This window comes from Echinops telfairi, unplaced genomic scaffold (genome assembly GCF_000313985.2).
Source record: "Echinops telfairi isolate 266 unplaced genomic scaffold, ASM31398v2 ScPeMD7_39;HRSCAF=148, whole genome shotgun sequence".
NCBI classification, from domain to species: domain Eukaryota; kingdom Metazoa; phylum Chordata; class Mammalia; order Afrosoricida; family Tenrecidae; genus Echinops; species Echinops telfairi.
The window spans coordinates 1,746,408-1,770,395 of NW_022103937.1; the positions used below are offsets into that span (position 1 = coordinate 1,746,408).

A 23,988-nucleotide genomic window follows, 5' to 3' on the forward strand; every position below is an offset into this window, starting at 1 on the left:
CCCTTTTTTTTCCCTTTCCCCATTCCTCCCCACACCCTTTGTGGTTGGCTACCCTATGTACCCCTGGATTTGTTCTGGCACCTTCCATACTACCTGACCCTTACCCCTAGAGAGTTTGTATACTACTGTAGCTTTTCCCCTGTGTCCCTTTTGCATTTACCTTTCTGTTCTTATATATATATATATATATATATAAACTTACCTCACCTGAATCATGTTATACTTGTCCTTTTGTGCTTGGCTTACTTCACTTAGCATTATTTCCTCCAGTTCTTCCCATGCGGCGATATGCTTCATGAGTTCATCTCTGCTTTTTAGTGACGCATAGTACTCATTGTATGTATGTACCACAGTTTTTTAATCCATTCATCTGTTGATGGACATTTGGGTTGCTTTTAACTCCTTGCGATTGTGACCTGTGCTGCAATGAACTTTGGAGCACAGATGTCTGGCCGTGGTTTGTTTCTTGCCTCTTCTGGGTATATGTCTAGTAGGGGGATTGCTGGGTCATATGGTAACTCAATTTCCATCTGTTTGAGAAAGCGCCAAATCAATTTCCATAGTGGGTGTACATATTTACAGGTCCACCAGCAGTGGATGAGAGTTCCTGTCTCACCAGAACCCCTGCAACACTTGTTGCTTTCTGACTTTTTGAATTTGGCTATCTTTGAGGGTATTAGGTGGTATCTCATAGCTGTTTTGGTTTGCATTTCTCTTATGGCTAATGATGGGGAGCATTTTCTCATATGTTTATTGACCATTCGGATTCCAGACTCTGGGAAACTTCTATTCAGGTCCTTTTCCCACCTCCTCAGTGGGCAGTTAGTTTTCCTCTTATTGTAACCTTGCAAGGTATTGTAGATTTTAGTAATAAGGCCTTTGTCTGATGTGTCATTGCTAAAGATGATTTCCCAATCGGTGGACTCCCTTATTACTCTCTTGGTGAATTATTTCGATATACACAGGTGTTTTATCTTCAGTATGTTCCCTTGACATAAAACCCCAAACAATTAGGGCCATTAATGAGGTAATTGGAACAAACCTGAGAACCTTGGCACAGGGAATACACAGGCTATCAGAAATAGGAAAGGATACACACATAGAGGAGTCACAAATAGACAAGTTTAGTACTTTTAAGAGTAAATAGAACTTTGATATTAACAGTTTGAAATGTATTAGCAGATAAATAACATTAAATAAACATTGAGTTGGAACAAATGTATTAACAGTAGTATTCCATGGTTGCCTCCATTCAAGTATGAAAATGCTTCTTGTGATAATGATTTCATTTCTTTTAGAAAAATTAATACCAGACTAGTCTCAAAGAGTTGGAGATTAAAAATGTCCCACATGTCCCAACTCTTCCAAGATACTATTCTACTCCATTCCTCACCCACACCCCCCAACCCCACACACAACTCCCTTCCTCTGTTGAGTATTCTCTCCCTGGCTTCTGCGGTTTGCTAAAACTCAACACAGAGACATACAAAATTTGAGGAAATGTCTCATGTGGTGGTGGTTGTTAATTGCTCCAAAATCAGAGGGTCAGGCAGAAGTGAGCTAAATGAAGGGTCCAGAGCCAGAGCCAAAATGTCCAAAAGTCCCAGCAAGCTTTATTTCTGCCAGAGCTCAATCAGTAAATAGAGGTCTGGCTTTCCAGGTAGATGATGTATGTCAGAACTGGGTGATGGTACCAGTATATATAACCCATCTAAGTAAAGCAACAAATATCAGGGGAGTCAGCCCCTAACACATCATCATGGGTCCGGTAGGCACAATTGTACCATGATAATAAGTAAAGATTATAGTAAAGTAAAGTAAAGTAAAGTAGATAATAAGAGAAATAGAAGAGAGTAAAATGAAGGAGTCAGACACATTTCATGGTAGCATGTTCACCCCAGCTCCTCTCGGTGGCACAGGGCAGGAGGGAGAGCAGGAGCGAGCGAGTGAGGTTTATTACCAACCAAGGCTTATATATTTGGGGGAGCATGCAAGCCTCCTAATTACAGGTGAAGACATATGTCACAGGAAGGGGTTGTGCTATAGGTAATACAGTGACGAGAGAGGGACCATCTAGGGGTATATGCGCAATAGGAAGGAGAGGGATTGGGGTATACATGTGGCAAGATGGGTGACTTCTAGATTCAGGGAGGCAGCCCACTTTTGGATGTCACTGAGCAGGTTTGACCTGTCTCTGGCTGTCCATAGAAACCATTATCAGTAGGGTTTTAACTCATCTAGAGTGGACCAGATTGATGGCTGCAAGACTTTAGGGAGAAGTGTCCTATTGTCCTTAACAGCAGGGAGTGGGCCCCACCTGTGGTGGGACCAGACAGTAGTCTGAAGGCTGAATGCATATGACATCCCACCATGTGCTGGCAAGTAGCCTCTAATGTTTGGCACATCTTTGGGGGAGACAAAGCTGGGGACAAGTCTTTTTATATCCCACAACAATTGTGTCTTAAGTCATACCCTCTACTAAAACAGAATAAAAGATACCCTCAAGGAAACAAAATTTGTGGCTTGGTTCACAACTTCTACTAAGGCCAGGTCTTAAACCCACCCTAATCCTCTAGAAAATAAGACTACAGCCTTAGCTTTATAGAGTCTATTATCATAATATGTCACATAAGGAAATATGGGTATGACTCAGGTATCCCTTAGTGCATCATTTTCACTTTTTGCAATGTTTATTATGTGCATTCCAGAACAATTAACATTTCCTCCCCTCTAAATCTGAAAAAGAGTAATATATCTTTCAAATGAAATTTGACTATTGTTATTAAGTTGAGTCACCAACATGGCCACAATAAAACTTTTATGTAGAGGATGGTTCTCAGAATTCTATAACTCTAAAAAATGCCCTATTGTTAGTGCTAATAACTCTGGTACTAGGTGAATGGTAGATATTATAATATGGGTTATTTTTATTATTATTTGATTAAGGCCAATGACTGGGCAGTGTTTCACTTACTAGGAGTTCCATTGACTCCATGGCACCCAACAACAACAGGGAGATTTCAGATTAAAATGTAATTTTGTAATTGGGTAATTAGTTTGCAGTAAATAAAATTCAATGTCATTATCTTCTCAATTATTTAAGGTTTAACAGAACCCTGGTGACTTCTGTGAAATGGGGTCACTGTGAGTCAAAGTTGAATCAATGGCCCTTAATAACAATGTAAGATGAAAGGAGGAAAGATAGAAATCACAATATGGAATCAAATTTTCTATGAAATTTTAAAGTCTGTAGTTTACGTTATTGAGCATTTTGCTGTCTTGTAGATTTTACTATGGGGCATATTACACCTCAGGTCTTTTCATTATGTCTAAAAGGAACTCTTTTTACAAAGAATACCAATCAGAAAGGTTGGAATGGAACTAGTTTTTCTCTTGACATATCATAAAAATAGACTAAATATAATATAGTATGAATTATTAAAAATGTATTTTGTTAGTGTGAAGAGATGACTGGCCAATGGAAAAAAATAATGCTAGAATACAAAAATCAGTAATTTTGCAGGAATACTCATCTTCTCAGGAAGAGAACAAGATTTTTGCTTTAGAAACTAGTGTCATTATTTGGAAAAGAAACAAGCTAAGTTAAAAAAGAAGTACTAGGTTTTATTGTACATTCACCACAACTGTAAATAATTACAGGCCTATGACAAGGGGGAAAAATACCTTGTGTTCTCTAGTTACATGGTGTGCAACATGAAAAATATAAATAAACCAAATCTGAATAATGGCTTATTATATGTTCATTATTTGAGCAGTGCAGCAATGGCAGTGTTTCATAACCTGTGAATTAACATATTTCATTTTCTTAGAGCTTAGAAGAGCAAATGCAAGGTTACATTAAAAAATGTTTCAATATTTATTTCTACATTTTGTTTGCTGGTCCTCCGTGTCCAGAAAGACAAACAAGACAAACGAGACAGAATGAACATGTACAGAAATACAGACTAGAGAAGCACTTGCGCAGACAGGCCTCAGAGGTCCATGGATTCAGTGGACGGGGCCATGCACTCGCCAGAGAGAGGCTGGGGCAGCACAGAGGCCCCTCCTGCTAGTTACGGGTTTCGGCACCACCATGTGAGCTTGGAGACGGATGCTCAGAAGGAGCTAAGGCTTCATCAATAATGAGAAGTATAGTGAGGCTTATTAAGGTGAGGGAAAACGCCCAGACGAGTTCCGCAACCCAACGAGTTAGGTCAGGGAAGTTGCAGCTTGTTGGTGAGGCGGTGGGAGATATATAGGGCTCCAGTTAAGGAAGTATATGTTGACAGAAGGAAGGGAGAATTTTATTGCTTGCAACCGGGCCTTGAGTCAGGATGCGACCCATGGGAAGTTATTTGTTGTTTGCTCTCTGGAGTGCTGGGAAAGGGGCTATACAAACCAGCCTGGGAAGATAAATTGCTTCCTGAAGTGCTGGGGAAGGGGGTACACAAACCCAGCCTGGAGAGATAAGCTCTTTGGGATGCTGGGGCAGGAGTTGCATAGTTCAATAGGTCATCCATTCTCCCAAGAGGCTGGGAATGGCGGCTTTGAAGTTTCATCTTCCTGAGGAACTGGAGAGGAGGTGGGGACTGCTTGACCCGGACCCGGCCCAAACATACATTTGTTTCTTTTTAAAAAAAGATAATTTTATTGGGAGCTCTTATAACAATCCATACATCAATTGTATCAAGCATATTTGTACATATGTTTCTATCATTATTTTATGAGCATTTACTTGCTATTTGAGCCCTTGGTATCAGATCCTCTTTTTTCTCTCTTTCCCTGCCTCGCACCCTCATGACCCCTTGATAAATGATAAATTTTCATTATTTTCATATCTCGCATCTATTGCTGTCTCCCTTTGCCCACAGTTTTTGTTGTTTGTTCCTTGTGTTTGTGGGGTGTGGTTATGTGTTGATCATTGCAACACATAACCCCTACCTCCCCTCCGCTCCCCACCTTTCCCCTCATCTCCTGGTATCGCCACTCCCATTTCTGTTCCTGATGACTTTATCTGACCTGGATTCCATGTGTCATGAGCTCTTATCTCATATTCATACTCTGTTCCAGCCCTAAGTGAAAGGCAGGACTGAGGTCATGATAGTGAGGGGTGAGGAAGTCTCAAGGAACCAGAAAGATATTGTGTATCTCATCTGCGATATACTGAGCCCTAGTTGACTCATCCCTTCTTTGTGACCCTTCTCTGAGGGGATTTCCCATTGTCTACAGATGGATTATGGGTCTCTACCCCGAATCCCCCTCAACAATATGTTTTTTTGTTTTATTTCTACATTTTTTGAAATCAAATTTCTTCCATCAGTGTTTTTTCTTTGAAGAGAAAGAATTCAAAATAAGTATTTGTGGTATGAGTGATATTTTTAAAATGCCCTGAGAAATTCTATTCATGGGCATTGCGGCCTATAAATGCCAAATCATTCATGTTATTTTAATGGAATGGAAAATATTTTATGCTTCAAATTTAAAAGAAAGTTATTCATTTGAACATTAAGCATTAATCAGATCCATAATGTTAAAAATTACATTCAAACTAAAATATTTTTAAAAGACAAGTTTCTATTAGTCAATCTAGTTTATTCTTGAAACTCATAAATAAGAAAAATGACCAAAAAAGGGAAAAATGACATTATCAAATATCTCCATATTTGAGGGGAACATTTCTTACTTTAGTGTGGTGTATGTAGCACATACATTTATTTGTTTTGCATATTTGATTTTGTATTGAGATTGTATTTTAGGTCTTGATTCAGTGATTCATGGAAGAGCAGTTCGTTTAATTTTAGCAACAATTCTGTACACCTGTGAAAGGACTTCTAAATTTGTAGTATAGTTGAATAGGCTATTTTATTTTATTTTTGTGATTGTGATCCAATCTGTCTAGGATTTTTTTTTCTATTGCATGCACCTTCTCAATTTCCCAAATCTCTCCACGGTGGGAAATACCTCTCCTTTTCGATGGGCTAGGTAACAGTTGTGTAAGATACACATAATTTTCAATCTTGTTAATGGGAGAAGGATGCGGTGACACTTTTATATAACTCATTATATTATTATATAAAAGTAAACTTTTCTATTGTAGATTTGATTATTTTGCTGAGTTTATGTGATAGTATATAAGCCCAACCAAACCAAACAAACAAAAAAACATTGTCAGCTAGTTGATTTTGAATAATAGCAACCTTACAGTATAGAGTACAACACTTCTCTAGGGTTTCTGAGGTTGTAAATCCTTTTGCCTCATCTTTCTCTTCCTTGAAGATCTGGAAGGTTGGAAGTGCTGACTGTATCCTACATATAACCCACTAACTACCAGGACGCCTGTCACAGTACAAGGTAGATATTAAAATATAGATTTAGAAGAAAAAACATTTAATTATATTAAGTAAATCATTGCATAGGATGCTTTCTTATGAGAAACTACTAAAGTAGAGGCAGTAATGAATTTTTAGATTGAGAAACTACAGAAATATGCCATATTGAGTAGTTTTAACTTTAATTTTTGAATTTAGAATCAATACGAAATTTATTTTTATTTATTCTTATTTTGTGTCAAGGGCTGTTAAATATTTTGATCACTATTTCCCAAACTTGATACTTATTTTAACTTTAATGTGTAGCAGTTTGGGGGGAGAATTTTTCCAGTTCACATAAAATGTCACTAGAAAATTATTTTCATTCTTAAGTGGTATAGCATGTCTCCCAAATGTACACATTAGAACTCTTGAAAATTCTTACTTTTCCTCAACAGTTTGCTTATTTGCTGTCAATCATGTAAAATTAGTTGACTTTTGAGCCCTTTCTCTTGCCTTCTGCAGAGATTTTCATTATGCCTTCAGTGTAAGCTAGAACAGCCAAAATAGCCTTGCTAGACCTTCACATGACGTCATTCTTCCTCCCTAAGTTCAATATTATTAAAAGCAGAAATGTTTAAGCTGTATATGGAAAAAGTGTAATAAGTAAGTGCTCTTGGCCATTGTTGAGATCTGAGAGCTCTCTCTCCAAATCCCATGAATCTCACGATAACTGATCTGTTAACTCAATGTTGTGTATCCTGAGCTAATCAAGGTGAAAATATAGTTTTTAGAGAAAAAGTATACATTTTCCATAACTACAAGTATTAAAATATGCTACTGAAACAATAAAGAGAATGTCATCTACCTTTTAACTATAAAATTATACATATGCATATGAAGAAGGAGCCCTGGTGGAATAGTGGCTATGCATTGTGATCCTGTGATCCTCAAGGTCAGTTCAAAACACCAGCTGCTCCACAGGCTTTCTACTTTTGTAGAGTCTCAGAAACCCACATAGTCAGTTTTACGTTGCCCTCTAGAGTCACTATGCATCGGCTTCAATCCCGAAGCAGGGAGTTTGTTTTTTGTATACGTATGAGGAGCCCTGGGGCCATAGTGCTTAGCAGCTCAATACATAACCGTTAGGCCACCAGGGCTACTCATATGTAGTGGTTACACTTTGAGCTGCTAACCACAAGGTCTGCAGTGTGAAATCAGCAGTTGCTCTGCTGTAAAGAGTTAGTCTGGAAAGCCCACAGGGGCCCTTCTTCCCTGTCCTGTAGGGTTGCTCCGAATTAGAAATTCTATGGCAGTGAGTTTGGTTTAGGATATATATATATATACATGATCAAATAGCATGTATTTTGCATATTAAGGCCAATTTATGATGTACATAGTATACCTAACCTCACCTACCATTTCATGACATATTCTCCTTCATATATCTACTTTTTATGCTTCAAGACATTTACTGAAAAACTTTGTCAAATACTCCAACCTTGAGTATTTTGATAAGCAACATATGTTTTTGTTAACATTTTCAAAATCAGACCAGAGAAATCTTGCTTGTTGTCCTACTGTTGACAGAAGCATCGGACTAGGCCAATAGGACAGATGACAGGCCTAACTATGTTTGCTGGGAGGAGCAGTGTCTGAGAACGTGCCCTCAGGTAACGCCTGAGGAAACTCTGTCTTCTCCTTTGTTACCTTGTACTCTCAAGTCACGACATATTGTGGGCCATCTTGTTGGTAATTCAGTAAATACATTCATGTCCGACGATAGAGACTCAAAGTGTTTTCTCCTGGGTGGATTGATAGGTTTTATCCATGGAATGAGTTGTAGGTTTTACTCTTTGGGATTACTTTTTAAAAAGGACTGTGAACCTCTCCCCCCCACCCAAAAAATTGTCTTGCATAATTTTACATACAATTTTCAGGGGACCTGAAATTTGATTCTGTGATAAAGCTACTCCCTGAAACTTCACATCTCAAGAGCTAAAGAATATTAGGCGATTGGGTAGGAGAGACATCTCTTAACACTAGGATAGAAGGGAAATTATAATCTTAGATCGCTCATTGTCATCATAATTTGTAAAATCATTTATTTACCCAAACTATTGCAATAAAAACAGTATTGGTCATTCTCTTTAAATAAAAACAAACAAACATTTATTACATGCTGAAGGCAAATAAGCTTTATAAGGGAAAAAATTTTAAATGTGGTTCTAGATGTAGATTTAAATTTGTCCTTTGTAATCTTTTACTTTGGCCTGTTGGCTAACTACAACCTCCATTTTGACTCTAAGAATCCAAATAAGTAGTAAATATTATCATTGTCTCTGAGTTATCATCAGCCCACCACATTGCTCTTATTTCTAATCTTACTAACTTAAATCATTATGTTAAATGGGACAAATAAGTAAACATGCTTGCTTTTTAAACCTTTAAAACATGTTTTACTTAAAATACTGGATAAAAGAAAATAAAATCCGAAGTTGATTTGAGAGTTGCAAATATACTTTCAAAACTAATTGAACATCTGTTAGATTATAATGCAAGTTACAAATTCACATTAATATAAATCGTTGTGGCCCAGTTTCTTATACCCACACATGAGTAAAATATGTTATGATGCAGAATTAGCATAGAGAGTCAAGTAGAATATGAATTCAAGAAATGTCGATAGATCTAAGATATAGAGAGAAATCATGCATCTTATGTGATAGGATAAAAATTAAAATAAATTACCTATTTAAAAATTCTGTTGGTAACATCTTAAGTTAAAACTATATGTGACCTACATTGCAACAAATCTGCACATGAATGCATTGATTTATGCACTCATGATTGCTTACGTTCAGAGAAAAAATTAGTTTTCTCCTGAAGCAAATTATTGCAAATTGAGAGCTGTTAAGTTACTCATTTAGAAAAAATACTGATACATAAAGCAACTCTCTATGTGCTCGAGTTGTATCTCCCTTTCAGTGTCGTCATCTCATGCATTTTTTTTCTCCCCAGAGGTAATGTTTTTTCTTCTATGAGTGATATATAACTTTGGAGTGCTGATCTGTATTAGATATAATCCATCAGGGCAGGATTCCTGCTTCATGTCAAAAGTCATTACAGAAAAATAAAAATCTAAAACACATTTGTGTGTCATTTTACCCCTATTATTTTAATTATGTAAGAGGTAGTGCATTGTATAGTTGTATGTTTTAGTTGTAAAATGAACCAGTTTATTCTAAAAGGAGTAAACATTCCCCTGGCAGGGGGAAAAATACTAACAAAGAGGGTAGGTAATCTGGTGGTGGTGGTGGTGGGGTGGCTGGTTAGGAGGTTTCAGATATGAAGGATTTGAGGCTTTTCTCCAGATATACTGAATGAGAGTCCACATCTTAACTAGATCTTCTGTGATTCCTACACAAATTAAAGGGTGAGAAATGTTCTTTCATGGTTTGCATTTTCAACAGCAGGGCATCAGTGTCTATGAGGGTTGTTTTCATGTTACATACACATGTTGGACGTTTTAAATAACTAGCATACTTGGTTTTTTAAAGTAGCTTAAGTCTTATAAATAAAATTTATGAAACAGTTTCTCTCTAAAAAACTGATATACAAAATATTTTATTTCAGACAAGCCCTCTCCTTTTCGGGATGTCTGGCTTTAGGGGATAGTGGAACATCAGTGATATTTGATGCATGGGTTTGAGCCTATTGAAATTTTGATTTACTTTTAGGCTATAAGCCCAGTCTCTTACTGCTGTATGGTACTAAAAAAACTCACTACCATGGCATCAATGCTGACTTGTAGAGACCATATAGGACAGGGTAGGACTGAGACTGTAAATCTTTACTGGAGTAGAAAGCCTCATCTGTCTCCTGTGCAGCAGCTGGGGGGTTCTGCTGACCTTGTGGTTAGCAGCTCAATGTGTAGGGAAAAAACCCTGACCATCTGCTCCCTTAACAGTTTCCGCCTAAACCTCATGACTGCCAGTCGAAATCAACCTAGTGTCACCCAACAACAGTGTAACACTGATAACTGTTGTACAGCCCTTCATTACTTTGTTTCTGTAAACAATAAAGAATCTCTAAAAGTAAAGTGATGTTTACTGTCTTTCACGTCTATCAATTCCATAGGCAATAGAGTCCAGGGTTGTGTTTAATAGAAAATTCCAATTCTAATACAATTTTTTAAAATACAGGTTGGGCTGATAATAACTTTGAACTAATTTCATTCTTCTTTTTTTTCCTATTTCTGGCTTTCTGTCAAAGTTTAACCCTGTTAAACTTCTTGTATTTTTGTTGTATCTCCTGTGAGTTTTGTACTAGAAATGGAAAGTAGATAAATAACTTTATATAATAAATTTGTAGCTAAAGCTTAAATTCTGTGTTGATTTGATGATTGATGTATAAACTTTATAGGTATAATATTTTATAAAAATGATTCTAAAGTTAATTTATTAATATAAATTTCAACCAAGCAAAAGACGATAGTTTGAAAGGCATGCATTTTCTCATAGTTCAGAAGGTTTAAAGTTAGAACTCAGAGCACCATCTCATTAGCTCTATTGGAAGATTCTTTTTCTCCTTCAGCTTCTAGTGGCTGCCAGGAATCTTTAGTGTTCTTAGGTTTGTTTAGATGCATCTGCCTCCATTGTTACTGGGTGTCTTCACCAGGTGTGCCAGTCTGTCATTGATTTACCCAGTTGCAGTTTACGCCTTAGGCTGCTAACTGCTCAAGGTCAGCATTTGATTGACTATAAACTGCTCAGCAGAGGAACAATGGAGCGTTCTACTCCCTTAAAAAATTACAGTGGGATCTGCATAGAATAATTGTGAGGATGGCATGGCTCAGGAAGAGCCAGTGTTTCCTTCTGTCATGCATGAAGATCCCTGTGGGTCAGAACTGACTCAATGACATGTAATAGCAATAACAACAAGAAGGAGCTACAGTCTTGGAAACTCACAGAGACTTTTCAATCCTGTCCCGTTAGGTCACTAACCAATGGCATTGACTCGATGGCAGTGAGTTTTGCGTCTTTATGAAATACCGCAAGAGGAGATTAAATAACACTAGAAATGGAAAACCAGATTTCCAAATAGGATCCCATTCACAGATACAGCTTTTAAGACTGAAGCTTCTTGTTTGGGGACACAAGTCTCATCATAATCGATTTTATGTGAAAAATTCAGTATTAGTGTTAAATGAACTCTCCCATTATGCCAAAGTTTACACAGCTTTGCATTGTTAATTTGTATAAGAAATAGACTTACTATTGACCTAAACTCAGGGAGTTTTAGATTCTAAGATAATGATTTTGAGGGACTTACATTATGTGTTATATGTTGTTATTAAGGTCAAAGACTTGGTGCCTAATAGTCACCTAAATAAATGTTGATTCAAATCTTTAGGTAGTTATGCATATATTTTATAGACACTCACTGGCAATGTCATCTTTAGGGAAGTGTCTTTATGTAAAATATGAATGTGGAAATGTGGCTGAATGCATTACATATTGCCCTGTCTTAATTAGCCCTTGCTTTTACAAAGTTCGAGGGTTAACTGTTATCACCTTCTATCTACTCTATTAGGAAAGATCTGTGTGTCATAAACATGCAGGCATTTCGAGATATATATTACTTATCTCTATTTTAGCTCATCTTTACTTTTTCTCCCCCAAACAAAAACAAAAACACTCAAATTCACTGCCATCCAGTCGATTCCAAATCATGTTGACCATGTAGGATGGAGTACAAGTGCCCCTTTAGGTTTTTGATGCTGTAAGACTTCATGAAACTAGAAGCTTCATCTTTCTCCTGAGGAGAAGCTAGTGGTTTTGAACTGCTGATGCTGCAGATGGTAGTGAAATGCAGAACTACTACACCCATAGAGCCAATAAAGCCGATTATAGTCATGTGTGATCTGAAATACCTAGCTCTATATCAACCACATTTCCATATCTTAAACAATGCTTCTATATATTTTAAATAGTTTACATTTTAATAAAACTTTTGTTTTTTAGCTGTGTTTTGGGGAGATATTGCCTTAGATGATGAAGAATTAAATATCTTTCAAATTGATAGAACAATTGACCTCACACAGAACCCCTTTGGAAAACTTGGACATACCACAGGTATGTTTGATTATTTGGTTAAATTTTAATTTTGAAATAAATATACTTTCTAAAAATCTATAAATATTCAATTTTAATATCTACCTGATCAAATTCTACTTCTTGGGCACAAATTGGCATATTTAGAGATTTCAACCTTGTAGGCAGTTTTCATGTATTTAACTAATTGAATTAATAAGCATATTATACACTGTATTATGTATCATACCCTGTTTAAATAGCTATGGCAGGTACCAATAGTGTAGTGATTTATAAATAACGTTAAGCAGCTATGGTCACACCGAAAGAAGTGATCGAGTCAGGACCAGAATCAATTCTGAGAAAATGAAAACTTCATGCTCTTGAGTATTATATTCGGTTGTCCCATGAAATATTGAGCTGTAAAATATATGCTTGGAACACTTACATACAAATTTATCTAGAAAGTATATATTATGTATATATATCTTGTATATTTTTGATATGTAAAGATATATCTTACATCTTAAACTGCTAATTTTTATGGAAAATCTGGAAGCTGGTTTAAATTTTAGCTTTTTTGAACAGGACTGAATTATACCAAAAGAGACTTAAATGTTTTAAAAATTACTGTTTTCTCATTTTAAAATACATTACATTGTTAAGGTTTTTTATTCTATTTTATTTTGAATAAAAATTGCCAGTTGAATATTTCTTTTTCTAGATAAGCTAGAAAACTATACACATGATGTCTAGCTTTTAGAACTCACTGCTTCAACTTCTCCCTTGACAAGCTTATTTTTATGACTGCTTGGTATTCAGCAGACTTGAGAGTTCTCATTGTGAACTAATTCCCCCCTTTGCTCAATTTATTTTACCCACAACTCTATATTATGATAAACTTTAAATGTAGAAAAATTGAGAGGACAGTTCAAGGAATACCAAATTTAGTGTTATTCGGTAATTGTCAATAGTTCCCATATTCCCTGTGTGTGTGCATATATGCATATATGTGTTGGTAAAACACTTTAAGTAGCCTAGCATGACCTTTCTATGAATTAGGGCATTTTTCTACATGAAAATGTCACTATAGCTTGGAAAATTATGTAAAGTTTAAAAAAGTATATAAAAGGTTATACATGAGAAAAGAAAAATAATAACACACTATTTTAAAAATAATATGATTTGTACCTTGTTATGCCTAGTGTCTTTCAAGAATCACACACTAAAATAGAAAGGGGAAAACAACAAAAACCAGTGTCATCATGAAACAATGCATTCCTGTAGAGTGTGTTTATTAGCTGATTCTGCAATTTCTATCTTATGTTGAGCACTGCCATTAAAGCAATATATTCTGGACGGTAGTGCAATGACACAGCTCAGCAAAATCGTACATTTTTCAAAGAGCGCATTTTCATTTTTTATTATAAATTATTTATTAGCTTCTAACTCTAGATAATTTCCTAACCTACACCCACCCACTTACTTTAGTGCCACACGCAGTCTATGACTTAAAAACTTTCAATACATTTATTTTATTTTGTCCTTTTATTTATTGTTAAATTTTAACATATAAATAACTGGAAGAAAATACTATTTTTTATAGATACAAAATAATATAAATTTTCAGTCATAAAACTATTTATAGGACATATGAAAAATGCACACTTATTGGAAAGTTTAATAATAGCAGTACTCAGTTGAATTTTAAAAGTACACCAGTATCATATATACATATATATTCACGTATACATATGAAGTCATACCAAAATATGGAATTTTTTCCCCAAAGCTATGTATTTAATTTTTTTTTTTTTACAAAACAACTTTATCATCTTCAAAGTATTCTCCATTACACTTAATACATTTATCAAACATTTACATTCTTGGAAACATTTTTCAAAGTCATCTGCTTGGATATCTGACAGCACCTCCCTCATTTTTGTCTTCACCTCTTCTACATTGTCAAATCACTGTTATTTCATGTCCCTCTTCGTTCACTGAAACAAAAAGAAGCCACATGGTCAGATGTGTAGGGCAAGAGAGGCATGCTGTTTTTTGCCCAAAACTGGTTCACTGAGATGGCTGTGTGAACAGATGCACTGTTGTGGTGGCAAAACCAGTCCCCCATCTGCCAAAAATCAGGCCTTTTTTGTTGCACACTATTACGGCAATCTTTTCTGAACCTCTAAATAGAAAGCTTGATTAAAAGTCTGACCTAGTGGAACGAACTCCAAATGCGCTACAAGTCAACATTTTCATCCGTTTTGGAAGTTGACGAACGTCCAGACGACGTTTGTCATCAGTCAACATTTCACCTTTTTTGAAATGAGAAAATCACCCATACACTTGAGTTTTTCCCGTAGTGCTGTCCTTGTAAGTTGTGTTCAACTTCACAACTGTTTTTGCAGCATTTTCCCAACCAGGAAGCAAAAGTTCATAGCTGCAAGCTATTCTCTTAAATCGGCAGTCACAAAAACGAAGTTTGAGTCAAACTGCTTTTATGAAAAAATTCACTGTGACCAGAGAGAACCTTCCCAGGCCACGCCACTGGGTGCAGTAACTCAGAGTGAGTTGCTCCAGAGTGGGAAAAATGTGTACTAAGAAAGCTCTGCCCAGTGGAGCTCTTTTCTGGTTTTTTTTTGGGGGGGTACCCCCTCATACGATACACATGTGTGTGTATGTGTGTATATATATTATGTGAGTATATATAAATATATACTTATATATTAAATATATATACACACACACATATATATTTCTCCTTCCTGTTAGTTTTTAATGCTGACTTACTCAGTTATATTTCTCATATCCTTGTTTTAAACTCAATAAGCTTTCCCATAAATTTTTATCAATTCATCATATATATTTTTAAATTAAATATATGCGCTAAATAATTACTCATTTCATGAAATTTCCTTTTGTTCCATTTTAAGAAATTGTCTACAGAAATTTTTATTTTAAATGCTATAATAAAACTCAAATTTACTAAAAATATATTAAAAATACATTTCCATCCATGATCGTTTTGAAATTTTCTTCAATGCTACTGGTTCCTTTAAGAAAATCTTAACTTTAAATATATTTCTTTTTCTCATAAAGAATGTAAAAAAGGCCTCCTTATAAATCTGTCAGTATGCATTTCAGTTCTGTCTAATATAAAGCATAATTGTCCCATCAGAGCCATTATAAGCAATATTTTTACACATACAGAGATGCCATACTTTAAAAGTACATCTTGTAAGTACTTGGGAATGAAAGCATTGAAGTATTACCTCATTTTTCTAAAATGTTCAAGAAAAATTTTCAAAAATTTTTTCACAAGGGGCTTGGTAAAAATGAGACCATTAAATGGCTTCGGTTATTAGTCAGTGTAAAAGCACTCTAATGTATGTGCCTTATAAGGATTATTTGATTTTTTTCTGGGCTTATATAGCTATCATTTTTCTTATTGCCTCTTTTTTATTCACTCTATTCTAAATGATTAAATTTTAATAATTATTATATAAAGGAGGAGGTTTAGAAGAAAATAGTTTAAAATCTCAGAACATTTCATGGTTTCCATAGAATTTCTGGCCTTCTTTCATTATTTGAGTTCCAAGATATTTATGAATCAGAGACACTATTTTTGGCACAAACTCATCTATAATGTTCCAGTGCCATTAGAAATTATATTGGTTGTTTGCTCAAGGGCATCTCTTTATTGTTTATCTATAAAATTCCAATAGGAGAAGGAAAGAAAATGGGAGAAAAATAGAGGCAGCATTTTATTGAAATCTTTAGTGTTAGAAGAATCAGAGCCCTTGATATTAGCCAAGGCATTTACTTTCTGTCCTATGTTAGGAGCCTACATTTTCTAGTCTTTAATGTGAGATGATAAGATGATAGTCTTCTAATTACATATTATTGGTTTTTATGAATTATAGAAAATAATTTTCAAAATATATTTGATATGTTATATAATTTTCTATACTTTTAAAATATTTCAAATTAATCAAAATATACACTATACATTTGTTTTTCTCATGTTTTTATTTTATTTTGTTGATTTGAATACATGTCAGAATTCATGTATTCTGTCTACATTTAGTATTTAGAATAAATGTATTCTGTCTACATTTAGTAAATAGAAGGCAATTCATAGGGCAGAACAACTAACTGTCACCATCCAATATAACACTAAGTGATGTTGAAGTCAAGAAGCACAGGTGGCACAGTGGGTTAAGTGGGGCAGCTAGCCATAAGGCCTTAAGTTCAAAACCACTAGCCCTTCCTTGGACGAAGATGAAGCTTCCTATTCACAAAAATTTACAGTTTCTGAAACCCACAAATAGCAATTGAGTTTTGAGATGTCAAAGCCACAGTGAAGAAGGAGTCCTTCCTGTGGTCAATAGGCTTTTCAATTGTTATCATGACCAAATAAAGCATGCTTAGGTTGTTCTCTGGATCTCTCTCCTCTTACTGCCCCCTTTATGTTAATATTATTAGTATTACTTTTTAGTTACCAAAAATTGTTATGTGGACATTTTTATCACACTCTAACATCTCATAAAATGTATAATACATTTCAAAGAGGAGTCAGGATAGTCTGCTTTTATAGTTCATTTATTAAAAATTTGAAATGTAGGAAATTTTATTTATTTTATTTTGTTCTTTAAGGTGGACTTGGAGACCATGGTATGTCAAAGAAACGAGGGGCCCTCTACCAGCTTATAGACAGGATAAGAAGAATTGGCTCTGGTATATGAATGTTTAAAGTTGCAGACGCTTGACTTGATGTACAGTAAATATTATACTCATAGAAGTTCAGTATATTGAATTAGTATGAATTTATAATTTGAAATATGAAAGGGTATATCATATGAAAGGTCTTTCATTTGTTTTTCTTTTATTGACTCATATTTCATGTAAGAATATTTAGAATTTAAGTTGAAAAAAGTTAAAGTTCTTCTAACTTATTTTAAGACTCTCCTTGTTCAAAATTTTATTAGTCATTTTATCTATTTCCAATTAATTTGTTATCTTAGTAAATTATTTTCATCAAACATATAGCTACATCAATTTAAATTAAATGAAAAAATGTCATGGCTCTTAGTTTTCTAATAAAACCAGCTTGAAATAAATTGACAAACTGCTTAATAGATCATAAAAAAATAGTTGAAAACTTATTTGACCACAAAAATATTTAAGGAAAAACATCCAGAGAACCTGTATAATGGGCTTGTAATTAATTATTTTATTTTATTGAGTTCATTAGCCACTAATTGTAGGTTTTAGGGTGGCTGGTTTCAAAATCCTATGTTCAAAGCTCAGATTTTAATAACATTTGAATTGGTGGATTATTAATTAAATACATAATGGTGTTTAGATTGTCTGTAAGGAATACATTACCTGAACAAAGATGCTTCGGTTCATGAGATGAAAACCATTGGCATGTTAGGGACGTAGGCAGAGGGACATACCCTTGATATTTGTTGTGTAGATGAAGAGTAGATCATAGACTACTATTAGTAGTAGTAATCGAGTTGATTCTAACTCTAGGTTGTTGCCATGTGTGCATAGGAGAATTGGCAGGCCTGCCTTTCAGCGCACCACTTCCAAAAGCGAACTCCCTGTTGTAGTCTGTTCTGCAGCCCTGCTTAGTTGGGCTGCTAACTGCCAGCTCAACAGCTTGAAATCATCAGCCTCTCCTTGAGAGAAAGACAAAGCGTACTACTCCCATAAGAGTTACTTTCTCAGAAACCCACAGGGACAGTTCTGCCCTGTCCTGTCAGGGCATGATAGGCCACCTGGGAAAGCAAACCAGTCATAACTGGAAAAGTGTTCAGAAATAGACTACATTTCACGTTGGCATCTTCAAACTGTATGCTCTTCTGTAAATCATGCTGTGAATCTCGAAGAAATTAAAATGGACACAATCCATTATTCCAGATGACAACAACCTATCTATTTCATGTAATTTATTTGAATGTCTATGCAGTGCAACATACTTACATTCAGGCTGTACTATAGAAATATCAGTCCTAATTGAAAAATTTAGTAATTTAGCCAGAATATGAAAAACTTTGCATATTATGTGACTTTATTAAATACATAGGCTTGGCATGAGTTGGAGTTGACTCTAAAGTAACTTAAAACAAATAAAATAAATTTCATCATCTTGTGATGAACTGGTAGTGATTCAATAAACTAGACAATAAATTAGATAATATAAAATAATTTTCCTGTGGTCTAAAAAAATCATCACAATTTGTTCTAGAGCATAAAGAAAAAAAATATTTTGAAGTAAAATACATGTTTCAATTCTTTTTCCAAGTATGTAATATCAGTGAAGCTTTTTATTAATATATTTTGGCTGCAGGCATAGGTGTACCAACATGTAAATAAGGTATTTCAATTTCTACCCTTTAAGAGATAAATGTCCCCCTGACTAATGATCTCAGTTTCACAGAGTGTTTTAAATGTCCCTGTAGGTTTGGAGCAAAACAGTACAGTTAAGGGGAAAGTACCTCTAAAATTCTCAGGGGAAAATGAGAGAAATCGAGTTCCCAGGGCAGCTACATCAAGAACTGAAAGAATCTGGCCTGGAGGTGTTATTCCTTATGTGATTGGAGGCAACTTCACTGGTAAGATTCCCAGAGTGTCTATCTTGTTAAAGAAATGATCGATTTTATACAAAGCACTGCATATTTGTATAGACTATTAATATAAACCATGTTACTAAATCAAACTAGAACATACCACATTAATTTAGGTCATTATCTCAGAATATCATTGAGATTAAAAAGTAAATTTAGTTTCATATTCCAAGATTACACTTATGTTCTGGTTTTTAAACCATGTTTCAAATGTTTTCATTCAATCTGGAAGCTGATCTCTTTTCAACTGACAGAAAGAATGTAGGTCCTGTGTATAGAACTGTATACACCTATAATGCTTTTAGAGGTAGTGAACACTACCCTTCTGATGGGGAGGTGAATACACTATCTTTAAAAAGAAGTAAATCATTTGTGGTTATAAGGGCTAACATTCTTTGTTTTGATAATAGTGATGGCATACTAAACCTCCTGATCAGCCTTAAAGTAGAGAAGTCAGCATGAAGCTCTTCTCTCTAGGGTAGATCCTGTTTTAGTAACATCTAACAATTTTTCCAGGCAACCAGAGAGCCATGTTCAAGCAGGCCATGAGGCATTGGGAAAAGCACACCTGTGTGACTTTCATTGAAAGAAGTGATGAAGAGAGTTACATTGTTTTCACATATAGGCCTTGTGGGTAAGTAGAAGCAGAGGATGGCTTGATTATGCTAGTTTAGAGGGAAAGAGTTAAATATTTAAAATTTCATTCATTTTCTAATAATTACTTATTATACTGTTTGTGAGGTATCTGAGTTTCACATAATAAAATGTGACACAACACAACAATACAAAAACACTTTTCAAACTCACTGACATTCGGACTCAGAGTGACTCTAGGACACTGTAGCACCAGGTCGAACCACTCCTTAGGTCTTTTGAGATAATAAATGTTTATAGGAGCAGACAGGGTTACAGTTTTCCTTTGGAGCTGCTGGTGGCTTCAGCATATTGACATTACTGTTTGCAGCCCAACTGTACCCCAAGACTCTTAAGAAATACATTCTTTGATCATAGACTTTGTGCATCAGCCCCAAGTTTGTTCTTCCCCTCCCTCCGCTAAATACCTTATTCTAACAATAACAATACCCAATGCCCAACTCACCTAGGTTAGAAACTTTAGCCTTGTTGTCGATCGATTCGGTTGCACTTCTGCCTAAGTTTCCATTTATGCTCACTGTCTTTTTCCATCTGTATCCCATAGTACATCCTATTCATTTACTTCCTCTTACCTCACACCTGGTCTATTTCAACTGTGTCCAATTCATGACCGTGAAAATAACCTTAAAGTATGGGCCACATCAACTTACCACAATTGTTTAGGTTGTTTGGTATTTCTTATAATTTTTGTTTCAAGATGTGCTTCTTACAACTTTTTTTAAGTTGGGAAAATAATATGCTACATCTTAATAGCACTGTGTTAATAAATGTTATTAACATTCAACCAAGTAGAAAGAATATAGAATTAAACTAATTAAAAATGGCACTTCTAGCCTCCACTCTCCCCGGTTGGCTTTAGAGTGGAGAAAGCTACATTAATATTTCTCAATATAATTTAAGAAATGCTGGCCTGGGAATAAAGTCCAAATTCCTTGAAATATTATTTATGGAATGTCATGAATTGACTACCCTTTCTATTTTTAGGAAAATTGGGAACTTTTTCTTCATTCACCACATCTGTCCACATATCTGGTGATTCAGCTATGATTGATTAAAGCCAGTTCTCTAAAGAGTGCCTCTTAACTTTAAGACTTTTTGTTGTTCAAGTTTGAAGCAGCACAAAATCCCACATACCAGCCAATCAGATTCAAGAATTATTAACTTTTGGATACAATACTACCTTTTTTTTTCTTTCCCTTAAAAATATTGTCTTTCTTTTTGTTACTTTTCACTTGTTTGAAAGCAAATCTGTCATCATATAATTTCACTGACAAATGGTGTGCTAGTCCTACAACGTAAACTTGTTTTACATATATACAATATCATTAACATAATTAATAGAATTCAAAATAATTACTCATTTTCATGTAAAATTCAAGCTACATTACAAAGAAAAAAAGAAAGGTTTCTGTCCAGTTGATTTCCGCTCACAGACATCTCATGTACCAAAGTAGGGTTTGCGACAGCCGGGCTGGTTTTCCTCTGGGAGAATTTTTATTAGTAGCAAAGCTCTTAGCCATTTGTATCAGTTAAGTCCCAATTTATATAGGCCTTCCCCAGTTATTTAGAAAAAGGTCTCTTGACAATTTGTTGTTGTTACATGATATCAAATTGGTTCCAAATCATAGCGACCCTATGTCTGAGCCATTCTCACAATTGTTAAATTTGAACTTGTTGCAGGTGTATCAATTCTTCTCATTAAGAGCCGCCTTCTTTTTCTCTGCCCTTCTAATTTACCGAGTATTTATTTTTACAACTTTACTAAAACTAATTTATGTATATTGGAATTCAAATAAACTCCAATCTTTTCACTTGTATCTTGAGATCTCATTTACTCTAGAACTATCTTATAATCATCACAACTGATTTTTAAGTTCTTATCTTATGGTCTAGAATTTGTTGAAGAAGCAGTTTTCTTAAAGTCTTACAATATTCTGATTTTATCTGTTTGCTTTGTCATCTTATCATTTCCTTTTTCTCTTTCTCCAGTATTTCCAATAAATTAAAATTTATATGTAACTACTTGATAAAATTGGACTTTATCTTTTTGCTGTGAATGATTTGATAGACTGCTGTCAACTTTACATTATTTAAGTCAGAAAGCATATAAATGGACTTGGCACCCGTGTCATTGCTCCATTGATTGAGGTGGCAGTACCCCTCTTTTAATTGTAAAAGTTTCAAGAATGATATCATAATGGGTTAAATAACTGTGAATGATCAGTGCAAAATGGTGATTCTCTAAAGTGCTTTTCTTTTATTCTTTGTGAATGTATTGACTGAATTTCTTCTGTGAAATAAGAATATCTGGAGTTATAGATCATTTGTTGTTGTTGTTGTTGTTAGGTACATTGATTTATGTACCCAATGTACCACAGAAATACACATTACCTGGTTCTGCACCATCTTCTCACTCACTGGTATGCTTGAGCTCATTGTTGCAGCCACTGTGTCAGTCCATGTCACTTTATTTCATCTTCTTCTTCCCTGACCCTCCACTATACCAAGAATGACCCCATTTCTAGGGAATAATCTCTCCTGATAACATGTCCAGAGTTAATGAGATGAAGTCTAGCCACCCTCCCTTGTGAGAAACATTTTGACTATATGTTTGACAGATTCATTTGTTCTTTAGGAACTCTGAGATACTTTCAATATTCTTCATCAACATTCCTATTCAAATGCATCAATTCTCTTTCGTTCTTCCATATTCATTGTCGAACTTTTACATACATATGAGGCGATAGAAAATATCATAGTTTGGGTCAGGGGCATCTTACTGCTCAAAGTGACATCCTTGTTCTTCAATACATCAGAAAGGTCTTGTTCAGCAGATTTTCCCAATGCAATATTTCATTTGATTTTTTAACTTGTGCTTCTATGAGTGTTGATTGTGGATATAAGTAAAATGAAATCTTCGACAATTGAAACTTTCTCTTGATCATGATGTTAGCTACAGATACACTTGTGAGGACTTGGGTTTATTTACATTGAATTGTAGTTCATACCCTCTAGCAATTGCTCGAAGTACTCCTAGCATTCAGTAAGCATGGTTGTGCCATCTGCATATTGAAAGTTCTTAATAAGCCTTCCTCCAATCCTGATGCTGCATTCTCCTCACACAGTCCAACTTTTCAAGTTCTGTGCTCAGCACACGGATTGAAGGGGTTCGACTTTTATGCAAACCTTTCCTTTTTTAAAACCACACAGAGTTCTCTGTTCTGTTCAAAGGATTGCCTCTTGGTCATTAACCTAAATAATTGAAAGTAAACATATATGAAATGCAGTTGAAAAGTTAACCAATAGCCCTTTATAGATAGTCTGATGAACTCAATGACAGGAAGGTCTTAAAGGTGCTTTGGTTTACCATCCCAAGGCAGATGTAAGGGACATGAGGTTTTAGACTACCTTGTTGCCCTTAGTGGCACTATCAGGTTAGTATTGGACTGCTAAACCCACCAGCTGCTCTGTGGAAGAAAGAGGAAGCTCTCTGCTCCTGTACAGACTTATAGCTTTGAAAATCCTACATAGATTTATGATGACTTGGAAGTGACTCATTGACTGTGATCTGGGTTTGAGTTTTATTATGTTTTACGGTTTAGGGAAAGATAAAACTTCCTTACAAAAAACAAACAAACTTCCTTACAGATGGTGAATATTTGTCTTTAGAGAATATCTGGACCTCATAATGGCCAAATTCTGATTGCACATCTTCCAAAATAAACTTATTTGTTCTTCCTTAGAAAGACTGCATCTCATGTACTTTGGACATATTATGAGGAGAGACCAGTCCTTGGAAAAGGACATCATGCTTGGTAAAGTTAGTGAAAAAGAGGAAGACTGTCAAGGAGATGAATTGACACAGGGTCTACAATGGGATAAAAAATAACAACTGTTGTGGGGATGGTGCAAGACAGAGGAGTGTTAAGTTCTATTGTATATAGTGTTTTTATGAGTCAGAACTGGCCCAGGACTCTTGACAAAAAAGCAAACCAACCAAGTAGCTTGTAAGAATTGATTGATTTAGTCCCCATCTACATAAGTAGATGGAAAGGACTTGTTGGTTTGCTATGCACATAATTATCTTTTAATTTTTTAAGTCATTTTATTGGGGGCTCATACAACTCATCACAATCCATACAAACACCAATTGTATAAAGCACATTTGTACATTTGTTACCCTCATTATTCTTTTTTAAAAATTATTTTATTGACAATTCTTATCACAGTCCATACATACATCCATTGAGTCAAGCACATATGTACACCTGTTGCCCTCATCAATCTCAAAAC

General features: G+C 35.1%; 1 protein-coding gene across 3 annotated transcripts in view; it reads left to right on the forward strand.

Annotated features, from left to right (window-relative positions):
* TLL1 (tolloid like 1) overlaps nucleotides 1-23,988 on the forward strand; it is a 296,082-nt gene that overhangs the window by 156,655 nt on the left and 115,439 nt on the right. For 2 of the 3 annotated variants that reach the window (XM_004717383.2, XM_045290498.1), the window contains exons 2-5: nucleotides 12,335-12,445; nucleotides 17,063-17,143; nucleotides 18,877-19,029; nucleotides 19,558-19,675. In XM_004717383.2, the coding sequence (XP_004717440.1) occupies nucleotides 12,335-12,445; nucleotides 17,063-17,143; nucleotides 18,877-19,029; nucleotides 19,558-19,675 (463 nt within the window). The remainder of the gene's footprint in view (nucleotides 1-12,334; nucleotides 12,446-17,062; nucleotides 17,144-18,876; nucleotides 19,030-19,557; nucleotides 19,676-23,988) is intronic. The other variant, XM_045290499.1, reaches the window with a different exon arrangement.